At 39.6% G+C, this 27,881-nt stretch overlaps 1 protein-coding gene across 5 annotated transcripts in view; it reads right to left on the minus strand.

Annotated features, from left to right (window-relative positions):
• Positions 1 to 27,402, minus strand: part of LOC104666351 (UDP-glucuronosyltransferase 1-6) — a 108,580-nt gene extending 81,178 nt beyond the window's left edge. Inside the window, exons 1-2 of one of the 5 annotated variants that reach the window (XM_030916489.1) lie at positions 7,001 to 7,150; positions 4,958 to 5,819 (exon numbers count right to left, since the gene is read on the minus strand). In XM_030916489.1, the coding sequence (XP_030772349.1) occupies positions 4,958 to 5,818 (861 nt within the window). In that variant the 5' untranslated portion in view covers position 5,819; positions 7,001 to 7,150. Of the gene's footprint in view, positions 1 to 4,957; positions 5,974 to 6,888; positions 6,951 to 7,000; positions 7,151 to 16,287; positions 17,196 to 26,448 lie in introns of those variants that run through there. The other 4 variants (XM_030916490.1, XM_030916491.1, XM_010368451.2 and 1 more) reach the window with 4 other exon arrangements.
• Between the last annotated feature and the right edge of the window lie 479 nt (positions 27,403 to 27,881).

The following is a 27,881-nucleotide window of genomic DNA, read 5'->3' on the forward strand; positions in this document are numbered from 1 at the left end:
TTGGTACCAAGGTGCAGAAATGATATTTTTTCTCTCTTATGCCAACTATTTCTTTGTAACAAGAATAAATAACTTTCATTTACTTTTTTCCAATACCCCAGACTTCAAGGAGAAGGAATAAATAGCTTTGATTCAACCAATAGTATGAACTCATTAAATAAATGCATAACTTTTGCTTATTAACTTCTTAATTAGATTTTCCTGAAATTAAAAAGGAAATTCAAAAATTACTTGAAACAAATGAAAATGGAAACACAATGTATCAAAATCTATGGGCTACAGCAAAACCAGAACTAAGAGAGACGTTTTTAACAATAAATGCCTACAACCAAAAAGTAGAAAGATTTCGAATAAACAACCTAACAATGCACCTCAAGGAACTAAAAAAGCAAAAGTATACCAACTCAAAATTTATAGAAGGGAAGAAATAATAAAGATCAGGGAAGAAATAAATTAAATTGAGACTAAATAAACAATGCAAAAGACCAATGAAACAAAAAGTTGTTTATAAAAAAAAAAGATAAACAAAATTGGCAAAAGTGACAGACCGGATTAAGAAAATGTGGCACATATACACCATGGAATACTATGCAGCCATAAAAAAGGATGAGTTCATGTCCTTTGCAGGGACATGAATGCAGCTGGAAACCTTCATTCTGAGCAAACTATCGCAAGAACAGAAAACCAAATACCGCATGTTCTCACTCATAGGTGGGAACTGAACAGTGAGATCACTTGGATACAGGAAGGGGAACATCATACACTGGGGCCTATTGTGGGGAGGGGGAGGGGGGAGGGATAGCATTAGGAGATATACCTAATGTAAATGATGAGTTAATGGGTGCAGCACACCAACATGGCACATGTATACATACGTAACAAACCTGCACGTTGTGCACATGTACCCTAGAACTTCAAGTATAATAAAATAAATAAATAAATAAATAAAGATAAACACAATTGGCAGTTCTTGAACTAGACTAAGAAAAAGAGAAAACACTAAGATAAAATCAGAAATGAAAAAAGGAAACATAGCAACTGACCCCACAGAAATACAAAGGATCATTAGAGACTATTGTGAACAACTACGTGCCAACCAATTAGAAAACCTAGAGGAAATGGATACATTTCTGAACACATACAACCTACCAAGATTGAACAAAGAAGAAATAGAAAACCTCAACAAACCAATATAAGTAACAAGACTGAAGCAGTAATAAAAAGTATCTCATTCAAAAGAGTCCAGGACCAGATGGATTCACTGCTGAATTCTACCAACCATTTTTCAAAGAACTAATACCAATTCTACTCAAACTATTACAGAAAAATGAAGAGGAGAGAACACTTCCAAACTCATCCTATGAGCCCAGTGTTACCCTGATACCAAAACCAGACAAGGGCACAACAAAAAAGAAAACTGCGGGCCAATACCTCTGATGAACATAGATGCAAAAATCTCAACAAAATACCAGCAAACCAAATCCAATAACACATTAAGATAATTAATCATGATCAAATGGGACTCATCCCAGGATGCAAGGATGATTCAACATATACAACTCAAAAAATGTGATACATGTATTGATATATTGATATTAATACATGGACAGAATTAGGACAAAAGTCATATGATCATTGTAGATGCTGAAAAACATTCAACAAAATTCAGCATCCCTTTATGATAAACACTCTCAATAAACTGGCTACAGAAGGAACACACCTCAAAACAATAAAGGCCATATATGATAAACCCACAGCTAACATCATACCGAAAACGGTAAAATTGAAAACTGTTCCTCTAAAATCTGGAATAAGACAAAGATGCTGACTGTCACCACTGTTATTCTTTATAGTACTGGAAGTCCTATCCAAAGCAATTCAGCAAGACAAAGAAATAAAGGGCATCCAAGTTGGAAAGGAAGAAGTCAAATTCTTCTTCTTCTCAGATGACATAATATATTTAGAAAAATTTAAACACTCCACCAAAAAGCTGTTAGAACTGACAAGGAAATTCAGTAAAGTTGCAGGATACAAGATCAACTTATGAAAATCGGTAGCATTTATAAATGCCAACAGAGAAAAAACTGAAAAGGAAATCAATGCCATTTACAAAAGCTACAAAGAATGTATAATACCTAGGAACAAATTTAACTAAGGAATGGAAAAATCTGTACAAGAAAATGAGGATGAAGACCAAATATATATTTCACAATATTACAGTCCTATGTTTTCTTTATCCATTCATATGTTGATGTGTGCTTAGGTTGACTCCATATTTTGGCTATTGTGAATAGCGCTATAATAAACATGGGAGTGCAGATATCTCTTCAACATATTTTTTTTTATTTTGGATATATACCCAGCAATGGGATATATTGGGGCAGTTCTATTTCTGTTTTTTGTTTTGTTTTTTGTTTTTTAGAATCTCCATACTGTTCTTCATAGTGGCTGTACTAATTTATATTCTTCAAATGTAAATTAGGGACTGAGCCCCATCTCTGTGGGACCTGATGCTATCTTCAGGTGGACACTGTCAGTATGGAATTAGAGGACACCCAGCTGGTATCTGGCAGAATTGCCTGCTTGCTTGGTGTATAGAGAAAAAAAAAAAAACCCACACATTGGTTCACAGAAGTCTTCTGTGTTGTTTGTTGTTGAGTGAGAAAACAGGAAAAACTCTTTGAGTTTTTTGCTGGTTTTACTCACAGATAGTACATATGCACAATGGAAAATTATTCAGCCATAACAAAGAATGAAGACCTGTCATGTGCAGCAACATGAATGTAACTGGAAGTTATTGTGTTAAGTGAAATAATCTAGGCACAGAAAGACAAATACCACATGTTCTCATTTATATGTGGGAGCTAAAAAAGTGGATCTCATGGAGGTAGAGAGTTCACTGGTAATTACCAGAAAGTGGAAAGGGTAAGCAGGAAAGTAGGGGGGAAAATGGTTGGTTAAAATTTAAAAAAGAAAAAGAAAAAAGAAATAAGATAAAATAAAATCTGTAATACTCCAAAAACTTTGACACAAGAGAGAAAAACATCTAAATGGCCAATAAAGAACATTGATCAAAAAAAAAAGAAGAATGCCGGGCATGGTAGCTCACGCCTGTAATCCCAGCACTTTGGGAGGCTGAGGCAGGTGGATCACAAGGTCAAGAGATTGAGACCATCCTGGCCAACATGGTGAAACCCCATCTGTACTAAAATACAAAAATCAGCTGGGCATGGTGGCACACGCCTATAGTCCCAACTACTCAGGAGGCTGAGGCAGGAGAATCGCTTGAACCGGGGAGGTGGAGGTTGCAGTGAGCTGAGATCGCACCAGTGCACTCCAGCCTGGGTGAGAGCGAGACTCTGTCTCAAAAGAAAAGAAAAGAAAAGAAAAAGCATTGGTTAATGGGCACAAAAATACCCTTAGATAGAATGAGTAAGTCCAAAGTGCGACAGCACAGTAGGGTGACTACAGTTAACAACAAAGTATTCTGCAGTTCAAAATAGCTAGAAATGAAGAATGGGAATGTTCCCAACATAAGGAAGGAATAAATGTTCAAGGTGATGGATATCTTAATTACCCTGATTTGATCATTGCACATTGTATACATGTATCAAAATATCACATGAACCCCCAAAATGTGTACAACTATATTATGTCCCAATAAAAAGATTCCTGACATTCTAAGTTTTCATTTCATGCCCCAGACTCCCTGGAACCAGTTCAGGTATCCCCATCTCCTCACCGTTGCCTTTTCACAGTGGCTACTGCCAACTGTTCAATTTGTTCACAAAGAAATCAGCAGGTGTAAAGAAGAGAGGTAAGGGTCTTTGGGACCTGTTTGAGGCTTTCTCTCTGATAAAAAGAGGAACTGGAAAAGAAAATCTGGCATAAAAGATAGAGGGAGTTGCCTGAAGCCTTTCAAAGGTATAAATATTTAAATTAAAATTTAAAACTCACAGATTTTTATTTTTCAAAGTAACTCTAGGCCCTTTTCCTACATGTCAGGAGGCCATCTGTAAACACTTGCCTTAGGTCAGAGGCCATCCCCCTTTTGCTGAAAAGGCCATATAGTAAATGTGTAGGCTTTGCAGACCAAATACATCCATGGCACATATTCTTCATTGTTCAATTGTTTCAAAACTATAAAAACCATTCTTACTCTGGGCCATATAAAAACAGGTCTCGGCCGGGCGCTGTGGCTCAAGCCTGTAATCCCAACACTTTGGGAGGCCCAGGTAGGCGGATCACGAGGTCAGGATATCGAGACCATCCTGGCTAACATGGTGAAACCCCGTCTCTACTAAAAACACAAAAAATTAGCCAGACAAGGTGGCGGGCGCCTGTAGTCCCAGCTACTCAGGAGGCTGAGGCAGGAGAATGGCGTGAACCCAGGGGAGGAGCCTGCAGTGAGCCAAGACTGCGCCACTGCACTCCAGCCTGGGTGACAGAGCGAGCCTCCGTCTCAAAAACAAACAAACAGGTCTCAACATAAAAGGAAACAAAAAACAAACAAACAAACAAAAAAACAGGCCTTTGGGCAGATTGGGCTCACAGGCTGTAGTTTGCTGGTCCTTGGTTTAAGGTCCAGAGACAAAGCATGCGACAGAGTTGGGAAAATTGATTTTAACCCAGACCTGTTCCCTTAGTCAAGCCTTCACCTCTGTTTGAACTGGGACATTTCTAAGGCTCATTCAATGATTATGTGACTGTCCCCAGATTACCCAACTAAGCAAATCTACTATTGCCAAGCATGAGCCCTGTCTTCATCCAAATGCCTATGTACCACTTCAGCCTCAGGTCTCCTATGTGTCCCCGCTGCTCTGAGCCAGGTATCACTTTCCCACCACCGTCTCTCCAGGAAATCCTCCAAGGGACAGTCCGCTCAAGGATCCAAATAAGTGAGGGAGAATAGAGCCTGGAAGAAACAAGGCAGCCCAAAAGAAATAAACCCACCAACCTCAGACAGGTCTTGCCTCTTCTTACAGTTGGTACCTCCAATGAAGACCATGTTGGGCATGACTGGCCTAGGATACTCAAGTACAAAGTCATATCTTAACAGCCAAATAGAGACCTTCTGATATAAGGTGATTACATCCACATCTCTCTTGAGGACAGTTGATGCGAGTTCATCGTACTTTGAAAACAGACAATAAAACAGATAGGGCTCCAACAAATTAACGAGGAAGTTGGCCACTCGTTGGGGAAAAGTCATGTGGTCTGAAAACTTTGTGTAGCACCTGGGAATATAGGACACAGGGTTTGGGCTTCTGCTGAATGTATGCTCCAGGGAACACGGAAAACCCCTGAAGAGGTACACAGAGGGTAGGCCCAAATACTCAGCCAGGATCACCCCACAGGGTAAGGCTGGGTCTGTGAAAAGAGCATCAAACTTGCTCTCCTTGAGGAAGTTCAGGGTGTCCACGTCCTGCAGGAGGCTCTGGCAGTTGAGGAAGTACATGTCAATAACGATCATGTTATTCCTGTACTCTGTCTGAGGAGCAGTCAGGAATGATCGCTCGGCAAAGTGATTGTTTCCAAACGATTGGTAACGGTTCTTCATCTCTTCTCGGTCATACCGCACTGGATAGATTTTTCTTGTGTAGTATTTGGATTCTTTCAAAAGCAAATTGACTTCAGGCACCACCACTACAATGTCATGCCCCTGGGCACCGAGAACCTCAACTATATCCTTCATACTAAGCCAGTGGCTTCCATCCTGAGGGATCACCAGCAGCTTGTCACCTACAACCATGCCCCAAAGTGCTAAGAAGAAAACCCCTGCGGAAATTCTCTGAAATGCACGAAGAAGGCAGGCCATCCTGGAAACAGTTAAAGTAACAACAGTAATAAAGAGTTTTCACGCTCCAAATCACAGGGCTCCTAGCTATTTTCCCTAAACTAACCACTGCTTTTCACAGGCCCTGTCTACCTCTCCCTTGCTCTGAATTTTGCCTTTTAATATGTAAGAACCCAAATTAATATTTAACCATTTTAAGCACACAGTGAATATGGATCAACTAAGCCCCATATGAACTTTCACCTGAACTTCCAGGATTTTCTCTTCATCTCCACCAGTCTGCCTCTCCCTCTCTGAAAAGTTATAGCAACACTTTGAAGATAACTTGGAGAGACCCCTGGAGACCCCCTGCCAATTCTCTATCCCGAACTTGCTGGATTCCTTATCATTGACGTTGTCTGTTATGTCCATGATGTGTGGGGATTTTATTTCACATGGACCTATTCTCTAACACCAGCTGGGTATCCTACAATTCAATTCCATTCTGAATTGAATTCTGAGTTAGCACGGACCCCACAGTTTAAGGGCTCAGTCCTACAAGACTGCCTCCACTTCAGACACCAATTGCAAATAGTAGGTTCCCAGATTACCCACAACTTCTGTCTGACTTGGCAAAAATCAGAGTTCACACACCCTCTTTCTTAGAGTCAATCATTTGCTAGAATGACTCACAGAACTGAAGAAAAGAGTTTACTTACTAGGTTTGGTTTATCACAAAGGATATTGCAAACAACACAGATGAATAGCCAGAGGAAAAAGTACAAAGAACAAGATATGGGGATAAGGCCATGTAGCCCCATCTGCCATCTCTGGGTGCCCCACACCTCCACACCTTCAGCAACCTGAAAGCTCTCTGAACCCCGCCTTTTTGAGTTTTGTAGGCTTCCTTACATAGTAGGCATGATTGATTAGATCGTTGCCCACTGGTGATCAAATCAATCTTCATCACTCTCTCCCTTCTTCCCTCTAATTGCAAGGGTTTGGCTCCCTGGCAACCAGCCCTCATCCTTAGAGACTTTACATATCCTTTACATAAACTTAAATGTGATGGAAACGGATCTGTTTTGAAAAACAAAAGATTCTCTGCTCACCTTTATCGCTCCCACCACTTATGGTTTCAGAAGCTCTGGCCAGGAAACAAAGACAAACATATATATTTCTTATTATACATCACAATATAACAACATTCAAACTGTTACTTGCCTTTAGGAAATTAAGATTTGAGAAGTGTAACTCTAGCCAGTACGTGGTGAGGTGCTAGAGCTGGAGTCAGAAAGCCTGGTATCTGCTTCCAGCCCAGCCACCCATCAGCCAGGGGAGTGACTCCTCTCCTGAGCTTCAGGTTTCTCAACTGAGGCCCAGAAAGGGAGGGTCACACTGGCCCTGCCTGCTAATCACACTGCTGAGGATGGTCCCAGAGCAAGTCCTGTGTAGAAACTAGGCTGTCGCAGTGAGAGGTGGTGCCTAGCATTACTAGAACAGACTCGCCCAGAGCTAGTCACGCACACCTGGTTGGCATGCAACGTCCTGTTCTCACCTACAAGTTTGGCATTGGAGGTGTTCTGGGGCCCAGGAAAGGACAAGCCTGAGCAACATGACTAGAGGGGCCACTCCAAGGATAGGGCTGGCCCCCACGGGGAACATAACCAGGATGCAAATTCATTGTTCAAGGCATGCGAAGACTCAGCTCAGTCCAAGCTGGGAGCAGCCTCCTAAGAGGATTGCCATCTTACAATGATCAAAGCCATGGGGGTGGCAGCATCTTGCTTTGAGTTCATCTAGATAGCAATAAGACTCCAGGAAGGTTGCAAAGGGAACAGAGCTCAGGTCCCCCTTCTTGAGCAGGCAGACATTAGGCAGGTTTCCTTCAAAGAACAGTTCATCTAGAGGAAGAATGGCTTAAGCAAGCATGTAGGAATAGCAGGATCAAGAAATGCTACAAACTTCACATTCTTTATACTAGACCTCCACTGTGCTGTGGACATTGGTCTGAGCCCTTCCAAGCAGAGCCTTGCTCTGAAAATCCTATGGCTCATCTGTGGGTCCTGTTCTTAGTTCCAGAAGTCCCTACAGAACATGAGTTGGAGGAAGGAGCTGAAGAAAAGAAACTAACATCACTATGCATATCATCCCTTGAATTCCTAACACCTTCTTGCAAATAAAGAAGGTATTAGAAAACATTTTTCTTTCTCCTGTGAGCTTTGACTATACTAAGAATGGCGTGTGTGTGTGTGTGTGTGTGTGTGTGTGTGTGTGTGTGTGTGTCTGCACTGGAGACTAGCCAGAGGAATCTGGCATGTCTGTTAGTCATAATGATGATCCCTAAAGAGTAGCTCCACTGGAGACCCAGGCCTGCCCTGGTTGGTGCTGTGGGAGTCAAGGTGTCCTCAGGCATCTCCTGAGTGTCACGCAAAGGCCAATTTCTTTTTTCTCAGGGATTGCTGCCGACTGAATGACTCAGGCTTGGGACATATTCCAGTGACGTGAAAGAAGTAGATCCTAAAACAAATCTCTGTGGGCAAGAGCAGGTTTCCCAAAAGTAAATGGAGGATACCTGGCATTTTGAAAAGAGGAGAGACCCAAAGATGTGCATGAAGGTAATTTCATGTTGGGGACAGGAAGGTCTGGACAGGTGGACCCTATGGAGAGGTTTGCTTCTAAGGTGCTCACTCTTTCAGACCCTTGTATGACCTATGACCCATAAGTAATGGAGCCAGGACCTACCTGCAAGATTTCAAAGGACCTGCAAATTGTTTGAGACTTAAAAAAAGAAACTTGCTGAATCTAGAATACTAAAATGGCAAAATTGAATTTATGAATATTTTATGAAATGGCTATAAAAACGTAACTACATGTCAGTGAATCCACTACAGATTAGCTCACCAAGTTACACAGACGTAAGTGACATGGGATGCGGGAGCAATTTAATCTATTTGATAGGCTGTGGGGTGGGGCTGCAGAAGTCAGAATGCTCTGTGCCCAGATCTTAAGGGAAGTCCAAAATGGTGAGATGAAGCAGGAATTCCTTTTAGGGGCCTGTGGTCTCCTCTAAACATGGAAATAAAGGACATTCTTGGGTTCTTTCGAAGGAAATTCCAGGCACCTACCTACCTGGCCCTGAGAAATAAATAAGGCACTTGATAAGCAAGAAGAAAATAGTAGCCTAAAACAATAGCCAAGGACGTTAGAGTCCAGAGATGCTTGATCCTCTATAGAAACTAAAGATTACATCTTAACATATGTCCCTGAGTTGTTTTTCGGAAACCTGGACTTCCATCAAATGGATCCATTGGCAGGCAGACCTCAGATAAGGGGAACTGAGAACTGAACTCTGACAGTCATTCTTTGTTCCTGGAGGAAGTCACACTCATGAGCAAGAGCTTACATTCTTTTCTGCTAACCCCAAAGTTTAAATGAAGCTTCTCTTCCTTAGCTAATTGCAAATCAGAAAATCTTTGAATTCACCTATGACCTGCAAGCCTTCATTTCTCATGACCAAACCGATGTGTAACCTCTGTGTATTGATTTGCAATTTCTTCTTGTAACTTCTGTTTTCCTAAAATGTATCCTTGCCCTTAAAAACCCTTATTTGCAAGCCATCAGAGAGGTTGGGTCTTAAGTATAAGCCTCCCAATACTCCTTGCTTGGTGCCCTGCACATAAACGCCTTCCTTTCTCCCATTGCAAATCTCAGTGTGGATGTTTGGCCTTACTGCACTGGGTGAGTGAACCCCAGTTTAGTTTAGTGTGATAACAATAGTCAAGTCTGAATCACCCACAGACAGGATAGGGAAGTGCAGGTAAGTATGGCTTACCCAGCCAGATAGCTCCAGGGGCACCTGTCCTAGTAGAAGATAAGGTGTTTATAACTTCCTTCAGAGGCTTGTAACAATGTGGGTTGTGGTCCCAGGAGCAGTGGGGAGGGGCACAGGTCACTAAGTAAGCCATGACAAAGGGATTATTCAGAAGAGACATAAAGCAGGATTTCCACTTACCTATGTTTGTGAAGTAAAGAGACCCTGGAACACAGGGATGAAGGGAAAGAACACGCTGTGATTCCAAACATTTGGCTTCACGCTGCACCAGCCATCTTCCCTGCTTGACACACCCGGCCCCAACTTCTCCCAAGATTGCCACTCCTCATCCTGCAAGGTCCCCTATGATCAGCTCTCTTTGCATCCTTTACTTTTCTTTCAAAGTATGTTTCACAGTTTGTAACTAATCAATGCCTTCCTCTCCGTTAGAATGGCAAAGCCATGTTCATTTGATTATGGCCATATCCCAGTCACACAAAGACTCTCAACAGATGTTTGTTCAATGAAGGACATCTAATATTAATTTTTTTAGAAAAAGAGCCAGCTGCATGTTATTCTGTAACACCAACAAAAACAAGACTAACTCATGTTTGCTGAGGGATTCGAGACCATGTGATGTCCGAAGTCAAACCCACTCTAGGCACATTTCACTCCACGTGACATTCCCAAAAGGCCAGAGATAGGACATTTCCCAAAAAGTTTCCTGTCAACACAATCAGGCAGTCAGGTATAGAGGTTAGGCACATGGGCTCAAAAATTAGAACATCAGGGTCTATCGTATACAAATGTTCACAGTAACATTATTTTTCATGGTTGAAAATGGGAAACAACCCAAATGTCCACCAACTGATGAATGGATAAAAAAAAATGTGGTAAATCCACACAATGGAATATTCAGCCATGAAAAGAAATGAAATACTGATTCATGCTACAACGTGGATAAGCCATGAAATTAAGTGAAAGAAGCCAGTCATAAAGGCTTCTATTTCCATGAAATGCCCAGAATATGCAAATCCATACAGACAGAAAGTAAATTAATGCTGAGGGGTAGGAGAAGGGGGAGAAATAAAGAGTGACTGCCAGTGGGCATGGGGTTTCTTTTTGGAGTGAGGAAAATGATCTGGAATTAGATATTGGTGATGGCTGATTATATCTGGGAACACATGGAAAACCACTGAATTTTATGATACATGAATTACATATCAATTTTTAAATGTTATTAATTAATTAATTTATTTATTTATTTTGAGACAAGGTCTTAGTCTATCATCCAGGCTGGAATGGAGTGGAATAATCATGGCTCACTGCAGCCTTGACCTCCTGGGCACAGGCGATCCTCCCGCCTCAGCCTCCTGAGTAGCTGGGACCACAGGCATGTGCCACCATGCCCAGCTAACTTTAAAAAAAGTTTTGTAGAGACAGTGTCTCCCTGTGTTGTCCAGGCTGGTCTCAAACTCCTGGGCTTAAGTGATCTTCCTGCCTTGGCCTCCTAAAGTGCTGTGATTACATGTGTGAGCCACCACACTCAGGCTTTTTTACTTTTTTTTTTTTTTTTTTTTTATACGAAGAATGTATGGATTTGAATCCTGGCTCCCCTACTTACTTGAGCAATAACCTTGGGAAAGTCACTCAACCCCCTTGTGCCTCAGTTTCATCATCTGCAAAACAGGTCTGCCAATAATGCCAGCTTCCATGTAAGTACTCAGGGTAGCACCTGGTACCTGGCGAGTCTCCAATATATGTTAGCTTTTATTATATTTAATTTGCAAATTCTCCCTAAGGAGACAGTCCACCATCTGAAGTTTAAATCATTCAAGGGAAACTTGCATCAAGAAGACAATATTGATATCTCACCATGTTGTTTTGAAGAGAGTCTGAATGCCTGGTTAAGATCATTAATCTTGTGGAGGCTGGAAATAATTGTGCTGGAAAATGCGTATCACCCACACAGTTACGGGTATTGTTGATTCACTGCCACATGCCAGGCATCTGTATGCATTATCATAGTTAATCTAGATAACACTGAGTTTTTACCCACGTTTACGCAAGTGTCACAGCTGAAGTACTTATGAAATCAGGCTTGGATGACTTCAGGGTCCACGTGCTCAAACACTACATTGACTACCTCCTAAAGTCCTCTAGCGTTGAAACCAAGATTTGGGGTACAACTTCCCTGCCTTGCTAATTAATTACTGACAGCTTCCCTGCATGAGTCAGCCCATGGGATGCCCCATCTTATTGACCCCTCTGGGGCAGGAATCACGCAGAAAAAGTGACAGAAAGGAAAGACATAGGTGGGGAAGGAGACAGAAAAGAGGAATAAAATAGGAAGGGAAAAGTAACAGGGGAGGTGGAAAGAGGAGAGTTGGAGTGTTGCATAAAATAAAGCCAGTGAGGCTAGGGAAAGCGAGATCATGGGTGACCTTCATAGCCAGTGGGAGGGTGCAGGCCAGAGGGCACCACCAGAATATCTTGAGTGGGCCAAAAGAGGTAGTGTATCATGTTTGATATCACATTATCAACATAGATTGAAGGAGAGAGAGAGACAGTCAAGGAAAGCAGCAGTAATCCACACTTGACTTCTGACACCAGAGATTTCAGAAAGCCACAGAAAGCTTAGGTTCTAACACAGGTGGAAGCCCCACCTGGGGTCACCTGTTCAGAAAGTTTCATAGGAAAGGAAAACATAGGATGTGTCATGGGAGAGCCTCCATGTCAAGCATATGCGTGTTTATCTGCACACCTTAATAAGGGTGCCCATGTGAGTTGTCTTTTCATTCTCTTGATAGTGTCCTCCGATATATAAAAGTTTTTGTATAAAAACATTATGATAAAGATTTATCTCTTCTTTTTCTTGTTTTAATTTCTTATACTTTTGGTACAAGAAAAAAACATCTCAGAAACCATTTCCAAATCCAAGGTCATGAATATTTTCCCTAATGTTTTCTTCTTTTCTTCTAAGAGTTTTACAGTTTTAGATTTTCTATTTAGGTCTTTGATCCATTTCAAGTTAATTTTTGTAAATGATACAAGGTAAGGGTACAACTTCATTCTCTTGCACTTGGATATGCAGTTGTCTCAGAGCCCTCTGTTGAAGACACTATTCTTTGCCATTTCAATGGTCTTGGCACCATGGTAAAAATCAAGGCAAAGAATGTATGGGATTATTTCTGGATTGTAAATTCTATTCCATTGATCTACATGTAAAAGATTTTTTGAGACAATCAGGATAAATTTAATTATGGATTGAAAATGAGATAATATTAAAGAATTATTGATTGTCTTAGGAATTGTGGCTATGAAACAAATTTTCCTTACTTTTTATATTTAGTGAAGTATTTCATGATGAGACAACATGCCAAGATTTTCTTTTAAAAAAAAAGTCAAAATTTTTCTTTAAAATGAAAGAAAAAACGAAGAAAGATGAAGCAGTAGAGAAAGATATTGAAAATCATTTAACCTAAGAATGGCTACATGGGTACACATTATGCTATAGCCTCTCCTCGGTATATGTTTGAAAACTTTGATAATAAAAAGTTGAAATAAATAATCTTGGAGAGAGGCCTTGGGCTTGCCCACTAACAGGTAAATTTGAATTTAGATCAAAAACAGAATGTGAGAACAATGGGGAAAGCACAGATCTTTTCTTGCTATAACCACATCCCAGCCCCAGTTCTCCAGAGCTGCACTGGCCCTAGATGGTGTTGACTGAGCCCAAATTCTTTATAACTGGATTCAACCATCAATTCTGCTGTAATTCACCAAAAAGTCAAGAAAAGTGGAAGTGATTTTCTTTTTTTCTCATTAAAACCATTTTAAGTCCGGGTGTGGTGGCTCATGCCTGTAATCTCAACACTTTGAAAGGCCGAGGCAGGCAGATCACTTGAGGTCAGGAGTCAGAGACCAGCCTGGCCAATAGGGTGAAACACTGTCTGTACTAAAAATACAAAACAAAACTGTTTTAATGTTCTCCTGAATGATGATCTGCCGTCTTTGTTAAAGTATTTAATTACATCCCTGGGTGTAATTCCCCTGGATAGACTCAGTAAGATTTTGTTGTAGGTAACCTTTCAGAAAAAAAATCTCCTGTGTAGAGCTTAAGACGTTGCACACAAACACACACGCACGTACAGACACATTTGTGAACAAACACCACATACACACACACTATCATCAAGCAATGCTTTCTTTTCATCAGACAGATGAAATGCAGACTATGAATCCTGTTGGCCAACAAGGTACAAAAAACTGTATACTTTTCCAAGACACACTCTGCCCATACGAAACAAGAAAGGATCACTATGCAGTGTCCATAAATCTTTCTATGACAATTTACTTCTGTGGTTGAGCCATATCCAAGGTTCTTTGCCAAAGGGCACTCTTTATGATCTGAATTCTTCTTTGATAATTATATTTATTTTAGATTTATAAATATATACATTAATATATAACTTTCCACATCTATAAATCCTATCTCATATATATATTCTGTAAAGGTATATAAATGCATATATTTTATACACCATTGAAGATATACAAATAACCAAAATATGTAAAACTATATATGGTTCACTGTTTCATATTGTATAGATCTCTCTATCATATATCATTATAGATGGTATAGAATCATATATAGATTTCTATATCTCTAAAGCCTTTTGGGTGACCCTTTGAGCCACAACAAATTCAGCATAGGTTCAGAAAGTGGCAGGCCACACACACGCTTGGCTAGAGGCCATGAGGCTGCAGTCAATACCTGAGTGGTGGCTGGTACTGTAATTGGAGGGTAAATGGGGAGAGACACTTTGATAAGTCTATCTCTTAACGTCCTACAACTTGCATCTCCTTGCCTGGTCTTGCCAAGAGCTGAAAGTCATGTTTCATTTGAAAGGCCTACAGCTGTAGTCTCCCTGCTTTTTAGAAAGAGCATGGTTGCATTTTCCCATGAGTTGGTTGAACAGTCACTCTTTCACCGAACATCTGCCAATATGCGAGAGAATATGACTGTGTTACCAAGTCTACTGAACCTTGTAAGAAGCCAGAACAACAGATAAAAATGTATACTCTATCCCTAATAAAATAATATACTTAGATGAGACACCAGATGTTTCACCTGGATTTGGCAACTATGCATTTGCCAAGAATCTTACTCTTGCATTTGTCAAGACTTCTTCAACTGCAAGTGACCGAATCCTAATTTAAACTGGCTAGACCAACAATATTATTCAATAACGTTTTGGAACTATATGCTCCACCAAAATAAGAAGTATAAATACCAGGGGAGGGAATAATTCGCAGATGATATTGCACACTTAATACACCTTACATACTAATAAGAGAGGTTAGTAATATGACTATATACAAGATAAATGTGTAAAACTCAAAGCAGTACATTAATTATGCATAATTAATTCAAGAGAAATGGGAAAATTGCCTTGCACATAATGGTTTCAAAAACAATGAAATGCAGGGGAATAAAAGTTAATAAGAAAGATAAAATACTTCTATAAAGTGCAAAATTTTATTTATGGACATAAAACAAAATCAGAATAAATAATGAGGGATTCATATTCTTGAATAGGAAGATGTAATAGCAAAAGGATGCCAATCTTATTTAATGAAAACCAAGCAACCATACTCATAGGACAATATCCTACTGAGATAAAAGCAAAAATATGGAAATATATATAAAGAAAGTATATAAGAATGTTTATTATTGTTCATAAATCCCAAAAGTGGAAAACACTTAAATCTCTATCAATATTAATTGGCTGGAAAACTACATTGCATCCAAAGTAAAGACTATTATGCAATTATTAAAAGAACATGTCAAATCTGTATGCATTGACCTGTAAAGATATCTTTAACTTATTGACAAGAGAAAAATCTAACATTAAAAAAAATCAGGCCAGGCGCGGTGGCTCAAGCCTGTAATCCCAGCCCTTTGGGAGGCCGAGACGGGCGGATCACGAGGTCAGGAGATCGAGACCATCCTGGCTAACACGGTGAAACCCCGTCTCTACTAAAAAATACAAAAACTAGCCGGGCGAGGTGGCGGGCGCCTGTGGTCCCAGCTACTCGGGAGGCTGAGGCGGGAGAATGGCGTGAACCCGGGAGGCGGAGCTTGCAGTGAGCCGAGATTGCGCCACTGCACTCCAGCCTGGGTGACAGAGCGAGACTCCATCTCAAAAAAAAAAAAAAAAAAAAAAAAAAATCATAGCCAGCATGATATTAGATTTTATATTAATAAAATAGAAGTGAGAATTTACCCTAAAGATATGCATATACATAGTATAATTTCAAAAATAATGGAAAAGAATTCACACAAAATGGCTAAGAATATCTTCCTCTGGGGGTAGTATAGAATTAGCAAAAGAAAAAAAAGAAAGTTTCATTTCTTACTGTGGTTTTTGGTATGTTTCCAAAAACAGCATTTAGATTGCAGCCTAGATATGATCTACAATTATATCAATTGTATACACTTACATATCAACAAGAGCTGCTTTATACAATTTGCTACCCAACAATTAAGTGAATTGGTACAAAAGAATTCCTTAAACCAGAAAGAAATTCCAAATGGGACAAATGTAAATGATAAATTATAGTTCAGTAAGAAATCTTCTTTAAATGTTCAAAGCCAGATTATTCTTAATGTGCTAAAAGAGAGATGACTTACCATAGGCACTGGCTTTCCCTGATGGCAGTTGATACCACCAATGAAGACCATGTTGGGCATCACGGGTTTGGGATAGTCCAAAACAAAGTCCGTTCGCAACAGCCAAATTGATGTGTGGCTGTAGAGATCATATGCCGTGACAGGTGTTTGAAGAATTTCAGAGGCTATTTCTAAGACATTTTTTAAAAAATAGGGGCAAAACAAATGTTCCTCCAAGTGCATGACATGGTTCCGTACTCTCTCCTTGAAAGTCATGGCATCTGAGAACCTTAAGAGAATTCTGGGGACATAGGAAAGAGGAGCAGGGCACTGCGCACCTTCTTCAAGATAGTGGCAAAATGTTCCCCTGGCGAAGACCACAGAGGGGAGGGAGAAATATTTGGCAACAATTAAGCCACAGGCATCAAAAGGATCCAGAAACACCGCATCAAAAGAACTCTCCTTTAAGTATTCTACTAATTTTTTGTCCTTAAACAAACTCCTGCAATTTGAAAAAAATAAGTCAAAAATACCACTGAATGAACTTGTTAATAGAGAAAATGCACTTCGCAGTGGTGCTGTCCACTGAGCATCGGCAAAAACCATGAACTGCCGGTCCTGATCCTCCAGAGTGTATGAGGTTGAGTAAGTCTTCACTGTGCAATTCAGTGATCTTCCCAGTTGCCAACTCACCTCTGGCATGACTACGACCACCTCATGCCCCCTGAGAATGAGTTTCTCCACCACCGACCGCATGCTGAACCAGTGGCTCCCATCCATGGGCACTACCAGCAACCTCCCTGCCTCGGCAAAGCCACAGGTCAGCAGTAGACACACAGATAGGGGAAGAAGGCCAGTACACCCTGCACAAGCCATCAGAGAACTTCAGCCCAGAGCCAGCAGCTGGGATTCTAAGCTCCTATAATACAGTAGGTGAAAGAAGTACAGATAGAACCTGCCCTCAAAAGAAGGCGTGTACTCATCCATCCATTAAAAAAAAAAAATTCACATTCACTGCCAGTGATTTAGTCATAATAACACATGAGTAGCCTTTGCTGAGATACCTACTTGTATGTTTTCAAGAAAAGAGTAACTCATCATCTTTGCCTTGGGGACAGATCATGCCCTGTGCTGCAATATGAGTTTATAAACAAAATTATTAAGCAATGCTTTTGGTCTTGATGACATTGAAAGATAAAAAGGAAAGTAAATTTAAATGAAGTTAATAATTTTGGAATTTGTCACAAAGAAAAATTTGCTATTTTTTTTTCTTTGTTTGAGATGGAGTCTCACTCTGTCATCCAGGCTGGAGTGCAGTGGTGCGATCTAGGCTCACTGGAACCTCCGCCTTCTGGGTTCAAACGATTCTCCTGCCTCAGCCTCAGTAGCTGGGATTACAGGCATGCGCTGCCATGCCCAACTAATATTTTGTATTTTATTGCAGACAGGGTTTCATCATGTTGCCCAGGCTGGTCTTGAACTCCTGAGCTCAGGCAATCTGCCTGCCTCGGCCTCCCAAAGTGCTGGGATTACAAGCGTAAGCCACTGTGCCTGGCCAAAGTTTACAGACAATTTTTATTTTGTCCTCTGCCCAGAAAGAAATTGGCATCTCATGTTCGATGGAAAGAGAGCAAGGGTCTTAGCACTGACCTCCTAACTGGGAGGAAATTGTGGCTTACCGGTGTCTCTGCAATACACAGCTCACCTGTGCATTGCAGAGATGCAGGTGAGCCACAATTGTGACACAGGTGAACCACAAGTGCTGCTTGTCTTTTTTCATTTCCAAATCTTCTGAGGTCTCTGAAATGCTGTAATGAGATTGATAACCCTGCCTCCATGGACCCTTCCAAAAATTTGATGGAATGTGACTATCACCTATTTTAAATGGCTTTCCTCTGATACACTGTCTGCAGTGGTGAGTCGCTGGCCCTATGCTTGCCCAAGCACTCTGATGAGCTGCCTCTCTCTGCCCACCCTGCTTCTGCATTCTGAACAGAGCTGTAGGCCTCTGCTGTGGGCCCACCCCAATCACTTTGGTGCCCATCTTCAGGAATCTATGTATTGTTCTCCTCCATTCTACCGAGCACCCCTTAAGGATGAGATTACATCTTCTTCCTGTTTTCACCCTCCTTCCACGGCACCTATGCTTTGCCTTGTACAGAGGAAGTCCATGGGAATTCTCGCTGCATTGGGCTGAATTCCATCATGCAGATTTTTATGGGTGAGCTCAGCGGTGTGTGTTAGGCAACACCCTGAGGAGCATTTAGTGAGGGATTCAACAGCCAACCTCAGGGCATAATTCTTGTAGGAGCACAAGATGGCTCCCTCCAGTACACTCTAACTGGTATTAGACATTTGCTTAGTCACTTTCCTCTAGTACATACTACACTACTATAATAATTTTGTCACTACCTCCTGTTGCTATTGCAGTGAGCTGAAGTGTGGCTTAAATGCATGTGACATAACACTTATACTCTCTGAGCATTTCATCTCTCCAGTAAATTGCATGTCAGAGTAAAAAGTGATCTCTCATGGTTCTACTGTATTTTTCATCATGATTAGTGTAATATTGTAAATCTTGAATACCATCATGGGACTACAAAGTGCCACTAGAGATGCTGGAAGTACTCCCAAGAAGCAAAGAAAAATCATGACATTACCAAAAAAAGTTGCATTACTTGATAGGTACCATAGATTGAGCTCTGCCGCTATGATTGCCTACCATTTCAAAATCAATGAAGCTAGATAAGGCCCATTGCAAAAGAAAGAAAGAGAGAAAGAGATAGATAGAAAGTGAGAAAGAAAGAAAAGAAAGAAAGAGAAAGAAAGAAAGAAAGAAAGAAAGAAAGAAAGAAAGAAAGAAAGAAAGAAAGAAAGAAAGAAAGAAAGAAAGAAAGAAAGGGAGAGAGAGAGAGGGAGGGAGGGGAGGGGAGGGGAGGGGAAGAGAAGAGAAGAGAGAAGAGAAGAGAAGAGAAGAGAAGAGAAGAGAAGAGAAGAGAAGAGAGAAGAGAAGAGAGAAGAGAAGAGAAAAGGATTCATAAAGACATTGCTGCAGCTATGCCAGCAGGAGCCAAACCTTGCATTTTTTTGTGAAATACATTTTTGTCTCATATTGAAAATGCAGCTTTAATGTGGGTGTAGGATTGCTATAAGAAAGGCTTATTTATAGACGCCAATGTGATTTGAGAAAAATCAAAGTCATTATATGACAAGTTAAAGCAAAAGAGAGGTGAAGAATCTAAAACTGGAGAATTTAATGGCAACAAAGGATGGTTTGCTAGTTTTACAAAGAGGTTTGCCTTTAAAATTGTGAAGATAACAGGAAAACCAGACTCTGCCAAGCAAAAGGAGGCAGATGAGTTCCCAGACACCATGAAGAAAAACATTGAGGAGAAAGGATATCTGCCTGAACAGGTTTTAAATACAGATGGCAGTGCCCTATTCTGGAAAAAACAAAAACAAACAAACAAAAAGATGATACAAAAGACATTTATTAGCAAGGAAGAAAACCAAGCACCAGAATGTAAGGCAGGAAGGGATAGGCTACTCTACTGTTTCGTGTAAATGCAGTCAAGTTTACAATCAGGACTGCCCTCATTAGTAGAACTACCAAACCTCGAGCCTTGAAAGGAAAAGATCAACACTCACTGACAGTTTTATGGTTGTACAAAAAGAAGGACTCAACAATAAGAACACATTTTCTGGATTGGTTCCATCAACGCTTTGTCCCTGAAGGCAGAAAATGCATTGCCAATAAGGGACTCTCTTTTAAAGTTCTTTTGATATTGGACAATGCCCCTAACCACCCAGAACCCACGAGTTCAACAGTGAAGGTGTCAAAGTGGTCTACCTGCTTCCAAACCCAACATCTCTAATTCAGTCTCTCAATCAGGGGTCATAAGGAACTTTAGAACTCATTACACACACTTTTTTATGGAAAAGATTGTCAATACTATGGAAGAGAATCTGGATAGAGAATGTCATGAAAGTCCAGAAGGATTACACCACTGAAGATGCCATTTTTGTTACAGAAAGGTCTGTGAAAGCCACCAAGCCCCAAACAATACATTTCTTCTGGAGAAAACTGTGTCCAGATGTTGCACATGAATTCACAGGATTTATGGCAGAGTCAATCAAGGAAATCATGAAAGGGATTATGGATACAGCAACAAAATGTGGGGGATAAGGTGTTTCAAAATATGAATCTTGGAGAAATTCAACAGTCAATAGATGCCAAACTCAAGGAATTAATTGAGGACCTGATGGAGATAAGTGCTTTTCAATCAGCACTTGATGAGGAAGAAGATGTAGAAGAAGCAGTGCCAGAAAAAAAAAAATTGGCCTTAGACAATGCAAGCCTCATAGAAAGGCTTCCAATTATTTAAGACTGCTATTGACTTCTATTACAACATGAACCTTTCTATGATATGGGCACTGAAACTAAAGCAAGTGGGGAAGAAGGATTAGTACTGTATAAAAGCATTTTTAAATACATCAAAGAGAAAAAATACAGACAGAAATTATGATGTATTTCCATAAGGTTACACCAAGTGCACCTGCCTCACCTGACTCCCCTTCCACCTCCTCTGCCTCTGCCACCCCGAGACCGCAAGACCAACATCTACTCCTCCTCCTCCTCCACAACCCACTCAATGGAAGACAATGAGGAGAGACCTTTATGATGATTCGCTTCCGCTTATACATATTCAACCTTCATTTTAGATTCAGAAGTACATGTGCAGGTTACCTGAGTATATTGTGTGAGGCTGATGTTTGGGGTATGATTGCTCCCATCATCCAAGTACTGAGCATAGTACCCAATAGTTTTTCAACAGTTGCACCCCTTTCTCTCCCCTTTAGGAGTCCATAGTGTCTATTGTTGCCATCTTTATGCCCATGAGTACCACTATTTAGCTCCCATTTCTAAGTGAAAACACACGATATTTGGTGTTCTGTGCCTGTATATAGTCCCTTAAGAGAATGACCTCCAGCTGCATCCATGTTGTTACAAAGGACATGATTTCATTATTTTTTATGGCTGCATATTCCATGGTGTATATGTTCCACATTTTCTTCATCTAAGCCACTGTTGACAGGCACCTAGGTTGATTTCATGTCTTTCCTATTCAGAGTAGAGCTGCAATGAACATACCAGTGCATGTGTTTCTTAGTAAAACGATTTTTTTTGCTTATATCTAGTATTGGGATTGCTGGGTCGAATGACAGTTCTGTTTTAAGTTCTTTGCAAAATCTCCAAACTACTTCCCACAGGGGATGAACTAATTTGCATTCCCACCAAGAGGGTACAAGTGGTCCCTTGTCTCAGCAGCCTCACCACCATCTGTTGTTTCTTGACTTTTTAATAACAGCCATTCTAACTGGTGTGAGAGGATATCTCATTGTGGTTTTGATTTTCATTTTTCTGATAACTAGTGCTGCTGAACATTTTTTCATATGTTTTTTAATAACATTTTCTTTTTTCTAGCTGGCTGTATTATCATAACACAGGATATAATACTAATAACATTCAAAATATGTGTTAATTGGACTGTTTATGTTATTGGTAAGGCTTTTGGTAAACAGTTGGCCATTACTAGTTAAGTTTTTGGAGAATCAAAAGTTCTATGCGGATTTTCTGCTGCACATGTGTTGGTCCCCTTCATTCCCACATTGTTCAGGGGTCAACTGTACTAGGAATGAACAACTGAAAATTGGATTAAAAATACCACTTAAATAGCATCAAAAACATGATATACTTAGGGATATATCTGACAAAGGATGTGAATGACTGTACACTAAAAACTACAGAACACTGATGAAGGACCTAAATAAATAGATATGTTAATGAATTGGAAAACTCAAAATTGCTAAGATGTTTTCTCCCCAGTTGATCTATAAATACAATACAATCCCAATCAAAATCCAGCAGACTTTTTGTACAAATTCATGAACTTATTCTAAAATGCATATGGTAATGTAGAAGACCTCCAATAGCAAAAGCAATTTGAAAAAAAAAAAAAACATTAGAGAGGTAACATTACCTCATTTACAGATTATTACACAGCTATACTAATCATATGTTTCACAAATAGATCAACAGAACAGAATACAAAGTCTAGAAATACGTGCACAGATGTATGAACAACCAAGTTTTTACAAAGGTACAAAGGCAATGCAGTGGAGTAAAGGTTACGCTTTTCTACAGTTGAATATTCACACACACACACACACACACACACACAAAAACAAGAAAAGACCTCTGTGTCTTCCTACCACAAGTCTATAAACCCAGTTTTACCACGATGAAAACATCAGGCAAAACACACACTGACATTCTAGAGGAACATTCTACAGGACACCTGACCAGGCTGCTCAAAACTACCCAAGTCACTAACAACAAGGAGAGTCTGAGAAACCATCACAGGCTGGAGGAGACTAAGGAGACATGATAACTACATTTCAGGTGGTATCAATGGGATCCCATAAAAGAACAGGGAAATTAAGTAAAAGTTAATGAAATCTGAAGGAAACAGACTTTAGCTTTTAGTTCATCATTATGTGTCAATGTCGGTGAATGAGTTGTGATGGATGTACCGTAGAAACATGAGATTTAACAATGGGGGAAACTGGACACAGGGTAGATGAGAATTCTCTAAACTATTTGTTGCAACCTTGTTATAACCCTATATTTGTTCTACAATGAAGCATTTGTAAGAAAGGTCACTCAACAGACTGTAAGAAAATATTTGCAGGACACCTGGGGATGCACATGGTGAAGGATTCATCAGAGGCATGGTGAGAGCTGCTGGATGATCTCTGCAAATGGTTTTGGAGTCTGATGCTGGAGCTTAAGGACCCCAGGGTGGGTCTTCTGTTGAAGAGACTATTCTTTCCCATGTGAATGATCCTGACACCCTTGTCAAAATTTGGTACCTAGTCAATTGGCCAAGGATATATATGTATGGGTTTATTTCTGAATTCTCCATTCTATTCCATTGGTCTGTATGGAAAGATGTTGCATGAGACAATCAGGGGAAATTTAATTATGGATTGTAAATGAGATAATATTAAAGAATTTTTATTGTCTTAGATATGATAATGATACTGTGGCTATGTAACAAATTTTTCCTATTTGTTATATTAAATGAAGTATTCAGTGATGGAATAACATGCCAAGAATTTATTAAAATGACACAAATTGCTTTTTACAAGTTTTCTTTAAAAAGACAGAATAAAAGGACACATGAATTAGCACAGAAAAATAGTGAAAATGATTTAACCTAAGAATGGATACGTGGGTGCTCATTACACTGAGTCTCTCCTTTGTGTATGTTTGAAAACTTTGAAAATAAAAACTTGATGTAAATGATGTTAGTGGGAGGCCTTAGTCTTGTCCACCAAAAGCTAACTTTGAATTTGGAGCTTGAACTAGAGCCAGAATCTTAGAGCAATGGGGGAAGCACAGATCTTTTATTTATTTGTAACCATATCCCACCCCCAGAGCTGCACCTGCCATGGATGGTAGAGACGGAACCTGAATTCTTTTCACCTAAAACCAGTGATTATTTCTGTTGGAACTCAACAAAAATTCAAAAAGACTAGGAGTGAATTCCTCTTTTTCCCATTAAAACTATTTCACTGTTCTGCTGAATTATTTACACATCATTAATCAACACACATTAGAATGCTGAAATGTAAAAGAATGACCATACAGAATGATATAGTTTAGAAGTCTGTCCCCTCCAAATCTCACGTTGAAATTTGATCCCTGACATTGGAGATGGGGCCATCTGCCATCTTTGTTAAAGTATTTAATTACATCCCTGGATGTAATTCTCTTGGATGGGCTCAAGGAGATTTTGTTACAAGAGACCTTCAAGAAAATCTCCTGTGCAGGGTCTGGGACACTGCACACTAACACACCTGCACATACACAAACACGTACATGCACAAACACATACTCCATCATCAAGTAATGCTTCCTTCTCATCAGACAGATGAGACGCAGACTCTGAATCCTGTTTCCCAGAAAGATGTAACCAACTGCATGCTTTTCCCAGACACATCCTTGCCTCTGAAACAAGGAAGGAGCAATATGCAGTGTCCATCCTTCTTTCGATGACAATTTACTTTTGTGGTTGGGCCACATCCAAGGCTCTTTGCCAGAAAGCCTTCTTTGAGTTCTGAATTCCTCTGTAAGAATTCTGCTGGCTTTACATGTATAGTCACAAATATATATTAATATATATATAACCTTCCACAAGTATAAAAACTCTCATACATCAATATTCTTTAATAGACACATAAACACATTTATTTCATATCTCATAAAGGATATTTATAATCAAAATAAATGAAACCATATATAGTTTAATGTTTAATATTTTATAGATATCTCTTTATCATAGGTGATATAAAATCATATATAGGTTTTTATATCTCTAAAGGCCTCTAGGTGACCCTGTGAGCCACAATGAACTCAGTGTGGGTTCAGGAAGTGGCAGGGCCTCACCCTCAGCCAAAGGGTGTGAGGTTCAGGCAACACATAAGTGGTGCTTGGTACTATAATTAATGGAGCATACTATAATTAATGGAGGGTAAAGGGGAGAAAAGTGCTTAGACAAGTCTAACCTCTTAGATTTCTGCCATTTGCATCTCCTGGCCTAGTCTTGTGAAGATCTGAAAGTCATGCTTAATTTTGAAAGGCCTGCAACTGTAGTCCTCCTGCTTTTTAGAAAGAGCATTATTTCACTTTCCCATGAGTTGGCTGAACAGCCACTCTTTCGCCAAACATCTGCCAATATGTGAGAGAATATGACTGTGTTACCAAGTCTACTGAAGCTTTTAAGAAGCCAGAACAATAGATGAATTGTATACTCCATCCCTAATAAAATAATATACTGAGATTAGACATTAGGTGCTTAATCTGGATTTAGCAACTACACATTTGCTAAGAATGTTATTCTGGTATTTGTCAAGGACTTTTCAATCACAAGTGACTGAATCCCTATTTAAACTGGCTACTCTCACAATATTACTCAATAGTGTTTTGGATGTATATGCTCCAGGGAAGCAAAATAAGTGGTATAAATATCAGAGAAGGGAATTCTTTGCAGATGACATTATATATTGTACATCTAATCCATACTACAAAATAATAAGAAAAGTTAGTAATGTGGCTGGACACAAGATACATATGCAAAAAACAAAACTTTAATTTCCCATAGTCAGCTAAACGTAGAAATGGAAAAATTGCCCTGTACCCAATAGTTTCAAAAATAATGAAATGCCGAGGAATAAATGTTAACAAGAAACATAAAATGTTTGTATAGTGAAAATTTTTATTTATGTATATAAAACAAGATCTGAATAAATAGTGAGACATACATATTCATGAACAGGAAGACATAATAGCAAAAAGAGGCCAATCCTCAATGCAGGAAAATCCTGTAACCCTACATGTAGGGCTCTAGTCAACTAAGATAAAAGCAATAATGCGGAAATATATTCATGTAAGGAAAGCATTAAAGAGTGTTTACATGGCCTTATTGCTAAAGGCAAAAAATGCAAAATGCCTAAATCTATATCAATATTAATTGGTTAAAAACTACATTCTATCCAAAGAAAAGTATTTTATGCAATTATTAATAGAACTTGTCAAAGCTGTCTGTATTGGTCTATAAAGGTATCTATAATTTTTTGGCAAGTGAAAAATGCAAAGAAAAGAAGAATATGTCCAGCCCAATACTAGATTTTATTTTAACAAAACAGGTGTGAGAATTTACATTAAATATAGTGTGTACGTAAAGTACTTTTTTTAAAAAGTGAAAAGAATGGGCACAAAACTAAGAGCATTTCCTCTAGGGGGTCATATAGAATTAACAAAAAAGGGAAGTTCCATTTCTTACTGCGGTTGTTGGTACTTTTCTAAACATGGTACTCAAAAATGTAGGCTGCATATGATATACAATTTTATAAATTATAAATACATATCTTCAAGAAGGGCAGTTTTATAAAATTTGATAACTGACAAGTACAAGCACTGGCACAAAATAATTTGTTAAGCTGGAAAGAAATCTGAAATGAAACAAATGAAAATGTCAAATCACACTTCAGTAAAGAATCCTTTTTTAATTTCTAAAGTTGAAATATTCTTAACGTGCTAAAGGAGAGATGACTTACCATAGGCAATGGCTTTCTCTGATGGCAGTTGATACCACCAATGAAGACCATGTTGGGCATCACGGGTTTGGGATAGTCCAAAACAAAGTCCGTTCGCAACAGCCAAATTGATATTTGTCTGTGAAGATCATACATCGTGACAGGTGTTTGAAGAACTTCAGAGGCTATTTCTACGGCACTTTTGAAAAAACGGTGGCATAATAAATGTTCCTCCAAGTGCATGATGTGGTTCCGTACTCTCTCCTTGAAAGTCATGGCATCTGAGAACCTTAAGAGAATTCTGGGGACATAGGAAGGAGGAGCAGGGCACTGCGCACCTTCTTCAAGATAGTGGCAAAATATTCCCCTGGCGAAGACCACAGAGGGGAGGGAGAGATATTTGGCAACAATTAAGCCACAGGTATCAAAAGGATCCAGAAACACCGCATCAAAAGAACTCTCCTTTAAGTATTCTACTAACTTTTTGTCCTTAAACAAACTCCTGCAATTTGAAAAAAATAAGTCAAAAATGTCATTGTATGAACTTGTTATTAGAGAAAATATACTTTGCACTTGTGCTTTCCATTGAGCCTGGACAAAAGCCTTGAACTCCTGGTTCAGAACCTCCAGAGTGTATGAAGTTGAATAAGTCTTCACTGTGCAATTCAGTGATCTTCCCAGTTGCCAACTCACCTCTGGTATGACTACGACCACCTCATGCCCTCTGAGAATGAGTTTCTCCACCACCGACCTCATAGTGAACCAGTGGCTTCCATCTATGGGCACTACCAGCAGCTTCCCTGCCTCAGCAAAGCCACAGGTCAGCAGCAGGCACACACATAGGGGAAGGGGACTGGTCCACCCTGTGCGAGCCATCAGAGAACTGCAGCCGAACGCAAGCAGCTGGGATTCTAAGCTCCTATGATACAGTAGACAGGAGAAGTACAAACACAAAACCTGACCCCAATAAAGGGCATGTATTTATCCTTTCATAAAAAAAAAAAAAATCAGTCACTGACAATGATTTACTCAAAAGAACAAGAACACATGAGTAGCCTTTGCTGAGATACCTATTTGTATGTTTTCCAGACAAGAGTAGCTTATGTTCTTTGCCTTGGGGGCAGAACATGCCCTGTGCTGCAATGTAAGTTTAGAAGCAGAATTATTAACCAATGATTTTGGACCTTGAAGGTTCAGAAAGATAAAGTAAAAGTAAATTTGATTAAAGCTAAAGTTTTAGGAATATGTCCCAAAGCAAAATTTCGATTTTACCTTTAGGCAACCAAAAACTCTGTCCAGAAAAGATGGCAATTCATGCTCCAAGTATTGATCTTAGCATTGATCTCCTAACCTCCTAACTTGGGGTTGGCCTGTGTCTCTGCAATGTATACACATTGCTGCTTGTCTTCTTCCATTTCCAAACCCTGAGAAGTCTCTAAAATGCTGAAATAAGA

Source organism: Rhinopithecus roxellana, chromosome 14 (genome assembly GCF_007565055.1).
Source record: "Rhinopithecus roxellana isolate Shanxi Qingling chromosome 14, ASM756505v1, whole genome shotgun sequence".
Lineage (NCBI taxonomy): Eukaryota > Metazoa > Chordata > Mammalia > Primates > Cercopithecidae > Rhinopithecus > Rhinopithecus roxellana.